This window comes from Ciona intestinalis, chromosome 6, assembly GCF_000224145.3.
Source record: "Ciona intestinalis chromosome 6, KH, whole genome shotgun sequence".
Lineage (NCBI taxonomy): Eukaryota > Metazoa > Chordata > Ascidiacea > Phlebobranchia > Cionidae > Ciona > Ciona intestinalis.
In genome coordinates, this window is record NC_020171.2 from 226,069 (window position 1) to 234,893 (window position 8,825).

The window sequence follows — 8,825 nt, forward strand, 5'->3', positions numbered from 1 at the left end:
ACCACGCTTATTTTCTTCCAATTAAATGAAAATTAATTTTTACTGTAAGCTTGTTTTAACAACTGTTGTTTTGTCGCTATATCCTGTCTTTTCGTTTAAAATATTTTTAAATCTTCGCTACTGTAATCAAAGAGACAAATAAAGTTATTAATATTTTCACTTCTCTTTACAGATCCAACTTTTGCTCGCATCAGAGATTTTCGTGACCCTCGCGTTAAAATGAGCAAATCTTCACCAAGTATTAATGGAAGAATAGAATTAACCGACACAGATTCGGAAATTCGTTTAAAAATCAAACGAGCTGTAACTGATTCTACTTCTCAAGTAACTTATGATCCTGAAAATAGACCGGGTGTTTCAAACCTTATCCAGGTATTTATATATGTTTACAGAGTTTGCATTTATACTGGTATGTTAGCTGATTTTTTTTGCTGTTTTTAGGACTATTTGTATATTTTTTTATAACAATTAACAAAGTTTAAAAAAATATTTATTTGATGTCTGATTATTTGTAATTTTTTTACCATATCATATGTATTGCTTATACATTAATTACTCACAACTGGCGCCATGCCAGAACTGACACTTTTTTAACAATTTTTTTATGGTTGATAATTCAGACAACCCGTTAATGACCACACGGTTGGAGCAATTGCCTTTAAGTGTCTTGCCCAAAGACACATATGCCTACAAAATGGTAGCAGTAAACAGCCTGGAACCCATTACCTCTGGGTTAGAAGTGGCTCGCCAACCATTTTGACGCAGCTTTAAACTACTCATAATTATCATGTTTTTTAATAGATTCATTGCGGAATGTGTGACATTACCCCAGAGAAGGCATGTTCTCTTGCATGTAATATGGACACTGGTAAATACAAGTCACTCGTTGCTGATGCTGTGATAGAACAATTGTCTCCAATAAGAGAAAAATATCTTAAAATTCGAAAAGATGAGGTGAAATTAAAAATGGTTTTGGATCATGGTGCTAAACGTGCACGAGTTGTTGCCAAGTCAAACTGGGAATCTATACGAGAGTTATTGGGAATTAATATAGCAGAAATTTCATGATATTTTTGTATTATTTGCATTAGAAAAATAAACCATTTAAAATGATGACTTAAATAAATATGTACTTTGCTTTATCCTTGCGTGGCCGAAAACGACAGTCGGTATAACACCAGTGTTCATACACATCGTGCCAGCTTACGAGTAACCATGTTTGTAGCTATATGGGTGCGACATACAATTAAAACTTCTTTCAATTTGTAACGTTACACACCAACTGGTTGCCAGGTAATTTATATTGTAACACAAAATCTTTAAAACGTTTGATAGTAGTAGTGTTTGGTATGTTATTTACGGTGAGAAGTTAAGTCTTACTACCGATATATGTAACCGTTAGGTGGCGTACAAGCCTAAAGTAGTTCAGTTACACACAGTCCAATGTTATGTTTGATCATTCGTAAGCATAGACAGCATTTGTCATTAAGATTTAGTGGGTAGACATTTTCGTTTTGTAAATGGGACAATAGCTGTATAGAAATCGTTTTAATATCAGGCAGACTTTGTAAGCATACTCATATATTTTATGATTTTCCAACACAGTATGTTTGCATTACTGACTAGACGGACGTCACGTTTCTAACTGTCTAGCCGTGTTACATAAGGATGAACACGCCCACTATTGTTATTGTGCGGCATGAGAATTCATAATATGTGCATTGTAACACAATCATATTTACGCACACTTCCCTTCAATTACATTTGTTCAAACTAAATACAACTCATGTAATTTATATCGCACTGTGAGTTTAGCAGCTAAACTTTTTAGGATGGGAGAAGATGGGGGAAGATGGGACAACGTTAGCACATAATATCCAATTTATATTTCTTTGAATGTTTTTGTTTACTATCAAATGGGACGAAAAATTAGAATGTGTCCCATCTTCTCCCAGCCTACTATATAGCTTTTAACCGCAGCATGTTTTTACGACTGTCGTTTTGCTGCTAATTTCCTCTTTTCGTTGTTTAAGTTAATCTGACCTTCGTGATGTATTGGAGGAAATATTCATTCATATATTAATAAGACAGGTCACTTTATAACAAACGCTTATTACCAGTTACTGTACAGTTAAATATAACGCTGGTGAACAGGGTATAGCAGGTGTGTAATGTGGTATTGCTTCGGCCTAACTATGTTACGGCATGCCTTTTGTTGAAAAAGGTCACGGCTAAAGGTCAGTTATTTGAGCCTGTTCAAACATTGAGCTTATGGCTTTCCGCCAACCGCAAACATGCATCATGACGTTCTACCGGAAAAAGATTTTTGGACTTCACGAAACAGTTTAATATGGTCAAACGTAACATATAATTTGTATCCAGCTTTTTTAAGTATATCACCCTAATTCCAATACCGTGTAATACTGTGGAACTATCGTTTGTTTGGTTTCGTTTTAAGTATGTAGTATAGAAGTATATATACCTTTAACATATACTATGTAAAAATCTTGATGGTGTTTTGAACAATTAACAACGGTCTATGGGAGTCGAGAGGATACGGTTTTAGAATTTTGTGAATGTTCTTTGTTTACTACTAAATGGGATGATAAAATCGAATAAAAAGGTTTTCCATCTTTCCCCACCCTACTATATATGCAGCCTATACATGGGCTACAACTAATATACAATTTTTATTAAAACCTATTATAATCATTACACAAGGTACCTTTACACTCGTCAAATAAAATTTCAAAAGTTCACCATGTAATTTTGAGTCTTTATGGATTTATCTCAATGGAAATTAATGTGTCCTTGGATATGTGTAAAACGTTTGCTATCATATATAGTAGGGTGGGGGAAGATGGGACATCTTTAACGCATAATATATAACAAATAGCCCGATCGTGTTTTAAACAATTAACAACGGTCTGTGGAAGTCGTGGGGATACGGTTTTATAGTTCATTGAATTTTCTCTGTTTACTACCAAATAAAAAGAGAAAACTAAACGAAAAGGTGTCCCATCTTCCCCCATCCTACTATATTATAGTTTAAAACTATTGTGATAAAAAATATGCCCTTTGCACCTTTGCAACAATAAATCTATCAAAACGCATAATTGAATGGTTTATGCCTTTATGGTGTGGAAAATTTATAATATTGTGGACTGGTAAAATTTACGGTCACGTCTCATGTGCGTCACAGGTAAAACATTGCATTGCACCCAGTAAAAAATAACAGCTTAAACGTTTCCATAAATTATTCATTCGTAATCTAACGCTAAAAGTAATCTTTACAGTGCCGTACGCCGCTCTTTTTCTACAAGAAGCACTTACGTTAAACACACCGTTACGTTATCATCACAAATAGTGTTTTTACCGTCCGACCGCAGACATTTCGTCAACTCTGCTGTGAACATTGGCATATGACGTAAGAAGCTTGAAAATAGTAACCACAACCGCAAACGAGCACTTTGGTTACGTCATAATTCTACCATTGTTTCCTACTTCGTTGCTTTTAACGTAGAATCAGTAAAACGATAGCGGCTTTTATTCTTTCGCTGCTGTGTCCTATTTTGTGCGTTTCAGTAGGATGGGTTAAAATGGTACATGTTTCATGCTCTTTTTTCGTTCCATTTGGTAGTAAACCAAGAATATGAACAGAATTATATAATCATAGTAACGCGACTCTAAAACAGTGTTATTAATTGTTATAAATAGGACTAGGAGTATAAGATTTAGGTGCTAAAGTTTTCCCAACTTACCCCACAGAATTATACACCAGGAAGGCTACAAATGTTAAATTTTATAAACATTGATTAAAATAAAAATTTCTGTTTTTTTTATTTGACCTAATCATATCACAGTCTTTGTAATACCTGGTAGCTTCTGCATGGAGGATACAGGACGCCCTGCTAACAAACAGCAGTTAAACATCTTGGCAAACATTAAATATGCTTAAGGCCGCTTTAATCACCCGCTATTCAAACATCGTGTATGGTTCAAGTGCAGCTTTTACAGCAAGTTACTAATTAACATAGATTTAATAGAGAAAAATGGTTTCCGAACTCGGCGAGACATTATAAGGTGGGAAAAAATATACTGCGGGAATCTATTGTCCTTTTTGTGGCGGTTGTTTGTTTTTAAAATATCCTTTATTTGTCTCCGTAAGCCCGGAAAATGTCGGCTCATTTTAAAGTGCAGTCTCTCAAGTTCGAATGTTGGGATGAAAGTGTAGCCTGATGACATCATCGAGTTGCAATGCATACATAGTTCAAACGACCTACGCAGACTCACATGTCACACCTGACAATGAATAATGCTTTTCTACGCGTAATTATCAACACCAGGTTTCCCCAGCGCACAAACTGGTGTGTGCTGTGATAATATTAGCTAGTGGGAAAGACCTTGAGCTTAGCAGCGCACCGTGGGCCATGGTTCAACTTACCCACGAACACTGATGACTTTTTGCTGCCAAGGCTTCAACACCACATAGGAAACGTTAGCACTGAACCGCATTAACCAGAGCTAATGGCTGCTACAAACTTCCTGTAATGCACCGCAGTCACGGCATTGATTTTAACAGTGCTTTCTGAAGCTTCTAATCCATGAACTATGCAAAAGAAGTACATGACCCTCTTCACAAACCCCCAAATTTAGCTTTGTAGTTGTGTTTACCTATCCTATTTCCTGTCTACCGAAAATATACAAATAAAATTAAATACTAGAATACACAGAAAACTGTGTACGTCAGTTTCCGAATTGTCTGTGATCTTTGACATCCTCACGTCCCTCCAGGTCTGTAAAGGTCACACCGTGTCAAAGTTGGAAAGGTGTATTTGGAGAAAAAACCATAAATGACTCAAAGCGGTTATAGAGCTAAAAGTTAATGCAGTGAAAACGTAAACTAATGCGCAAGACATAATCCCCTCAGTAAATAAGGAACCAGCGGGTTCGTTACGCATGGCTGCTAGTGCAAAGTTCAACGTCAACTAATAGATACGGTTGTATACTAATGCTAATGATGCATTTCATGCAACATAAAATACACACAAAATATCCCCAGGTTAGCATGTCCACTAGTGACACATAGAAATTTGTGTAGATGGGAATCAGACAGATTACAACGATTGTGTCAAACGGGTTTGCTATAATTAACCTCATGTCTGCGGTGTAGTTTGTCCCTCAAGGCCCAAAATAACCCTTTTTTAACCCCTTTGCAACAAGCAATTGCATTATTAAATGTAATAACTGCAATATAATGCTTAAGTGCAATATTGCCGGTATTTTTACAGTCTGCCATGCAACACAAATTTATCATCAGTTTTGCTCCGTCAGCTTCAACTTAGTTGGTGGTATTTATTTCCTACCTACAGAGTTGCTGCTGGCATGCAGGAAATCTCTTATGTTTGTCGGTAAACGTGCCAGTGTGTAAACTTTCAGGGCGTACATAATTTGTAATTTCATACACCAAATTTTTCTATGAAACTAATGAAAAGCAAACGTGATGTAGCGGTTACAGCTTGTCTTGAAAATGAGCTTATTTACCAAAGTCATGATGTCTCGTCCAAGGAAAACACGCGCTTGTTTGTGTATTGCGCAGTTGAAGAGGTTATACAAACCCAGGGTCTCGGTTATCTCGGTTTTAAGCTGATGAAAGAATTAAACCAGATGCCGGTTTTCAAGTAGGCGCTGTACGCTGCTTGAGATGTAATATGTTTTGTATATTTTTACATATCAACAAAGATAAACATATACAGCATACTATATTGTATTGTAATTAGACGAGTCAAATATTCATTCCGATTTTGCGCCAATTTAACGAGCGGTGGGCTGTGTCTTGAGTATTATGTGTGTTATACCCCTTAATAACAGAAGACAACGTATAATAAAATCACAATTCAATAATATAGCATGGCTGTAGAAAAGCAATAAGGTGTCAAACTAAGAATAGAATATGGGAGTATGTGTGTTTGGTAGATCATATCTATAAAATTTGGCGCCGCTCTGGTGTGAAAGTAGAAAAAAATTATCTTCTTAAGTCCACCGACTCTGGTGTTAAATTACATGTCATTACCGTTTTGCCACTCTGAGGAAACGCCAAGTGGTAAATCCATATATATCTCCAACGACCTTTTAGGTGTAAGACTCATTGAAATTGCCAGGAACCCGGTATGGAGTTCAGTCAATACAAGAACTCACTTGTGGTGGCGCATTACTGTTGGGCGTATGCGGCATTGGCGGGGAGATGTTTAAATAGCTGCACTTGAAATGAACGCACAATGATTCACTGAATTGTGGTTAGTTCAACTTCTATGTAAGGTCGGGTGACATTTAATAAGTAAATACCAACCATATGTGAATAATCGTTTCTAGCCGGTCCGACCTTTTCAATGTAGACATATATGTTTTACAAGTGACTGGTTTGTACATGTGAAGTCTGGAATGCAGATTCACAAAACCAATAAATAAACAAAGATTTTATGAATTTTAAACAGTAAAAAAGTACGAAAGCTGTTTTACAAATATCATATAGTAGGGTGGAAGAAGATGGGACACCTTTAGCACATAATATCCAGAAATCCTGATCGTTTTTTAAACAATTAACAACGGTCTATGAGAGTCTTGAGGACATAGTTTCATATTTCTTTGAATGTTCTTTGTTAACTACTGAATAGGATGGGGAAATAGAGTTATAAAGTGTCCCATCTTTCCCCATCCTACTGTACAACTTGTAATATTGGATTATGTAACAGAACTGATTTACTGGATGTGCGGTTTCTGAAACAATTCAACATGCACGTGCACGTATACCGCTGTAACTTAATTATGTGGCGGCGACATGGGCGTCCGGGGTATAGATTGTAATCTAAACGTTTTCCGCAGTACCGTAGTTTATAAAAGTTATACACCAATTACTAACTCATTAATCAACGAATACAATCATCAACCTCAAACCCGAGGTTAATTTGGTCTCGACACGGGAGAAATTAGCTGCCAACCCCGCCAGATTCGGCGGCGGTGTCGTTCCTCCGTTTCCGACGTCAGAGATGCGTGGGCGCCTATTTTGGTCGCGCATTCTTCGGATGTTTGTTCTCGTACTCATTATGGATTGGAACACTGTCGTTTCCGCATCCAACCTGTTAACTCCAAATTAGGCCATGTCTGGTGCTTAGGAAAACCACAGCATGCTAATTTGCGTAAAAAGAAACCCATCTAATATTCCAACGCTCCGTACGGTGCTTTAAAACTCATTCCCACAATGGATTTTCATTTTAAAATAAAGTGTAAAAAAAATTCAAATAATATTTTTTATGGATATTTTTCTGTTGGTATTTAAATTTTAGGCCTTTACTAAAATAGCTTACATAAGTTATAGTAGGGTGGGAGAAAATGGGACACTCTTAGCACATAATATCCAATAACCTGATTGTGTTTTAAACAATTACCAACGGTCAATGGGAGTCGGTGGCATATAGTTTTTGAATGTTCTTTGTTTACCACTAAATGGGGCAAGAAAATAGAGTTAAAAGGTGTCCCGTCTTCCCCACCCTACTTTCTATGTACATAACTAAGATACCTGCGTTGGTATTACTAATGAGATCTTATCAAACTATTTGACGATAACTGCACCCAGTTTTAACAGGAAACCGTATGACCATCGATTCTATCGGAAAATATCACTCGTTTTAAAAAAACGCCTCTCATTTCGCATTGTGTTTGCAACCTAAAACTTAAAATTGTGTAATTTGACTTAAAAAGACGACACGAGCTTTTAATTTAACTGTGACTCATGACGGTATTTGGTCTTTTTGTAAGTGTTATTTCTCAAATTGTTTTAAGTTTAAGCATAAATATTTTGCATTCGATATGCAAGAATCATCATACGCCGCAGATTAAGTGGCCAGAACATTACATTAACCGCAAATAATTTTAATAACCTAACAGTAATAATACCTTTATTATTTGTCTTTTTACGGTGGCGAAGATTTTGAGAAATTGTAAACAAAAAGACAGGATATAGTGACAAAACAACAGTTGTTAAAACATGCAAAAAATAAATAAATGTTAAGAGGAAATGTTCTAAACAGCAATAAACGAAAAGGGAATGTCATTGGCGGATTTACATGCTAAACATGATCGACTAACTTACCATACGTGATATACAGATCTTAAATGTTAATTAAGAGCACGCTTAAGGCAGTTGGGAATCTAGATTGATAATCCAATTTATTTCATGTCAATTGTCGTACGTGACTCAACGTTCGGTTTTACGCCCAGGAGATTTTGTAGGAGTGTATAAGACCGCCAACACAGTCACGAAATCTAAGGTTTTTCTTAAAAGCTGAACTACAATCCCTTTTATCTATATTTTTACTGAAACAATAAACTTTATTTGCATTTTTCAACTTTTGGCTATCAAGTAAATTACGGTCGCAATTTAAAGCAATTTGTGAGAAGAGACGAACCTAGGAAACCAAAATTTGATTATTTTTCCACTGCTATAACGATCGAACCACCGCTCTTTATATGTCGTAGTCTTCTGCTTCGTGTTGTTGTACGTACATCAAACCAGCGTCGAAAATCCGCTAATCCATCCACTGTTATGCGCCGTGTGTGACGAAGTGTGGCCCGCCCGACAAAATCGCCAGAGAGAAACCTGGGTGGCCATGATGTACACATAATGTTGTCTTTTCCTTATCTTTCTTTGGATATTAAACCAACCATTTCTTTCCCTGACGAAAAATGAAAGTAGAAACATACAACTGACAGCACACGCTTCATTAGATCACAAGGCATAGAAGTCGAAAGTAAGATTATTTACCTTA

The 8,825-nt window shown here is 36.3% G+C and overlaps 1 protein-coding gene across 1 annotated transcript in view; it reads left to right on the top strand.

Annotated features, from left to right (window-relative positions):
* LOC100175684 (tryptophan--tRNA ligase, mitochondrial-like) overlaps positions 1–1,122 on the top strand; it is a 5,594-nt gene extending 4,472 nt beyond the window's left edge. Inside the window, exons 6-7 of the mRNA XM_026834853.1 lie at positions 136–372; positions 802–1,122. Coding sequence (XP_026690654.1) covers positions 136–372; positions 802–1,068 — 504 coding nt within the window. The 3' untranslated portion in view covers positions 1,069–1,122. The remainder of the gene's footprint in view (positions 1–135; positions 373–801) is intronic.
* Positions 1,123–8,825: the final 7,703 nt, after the last annotated feature.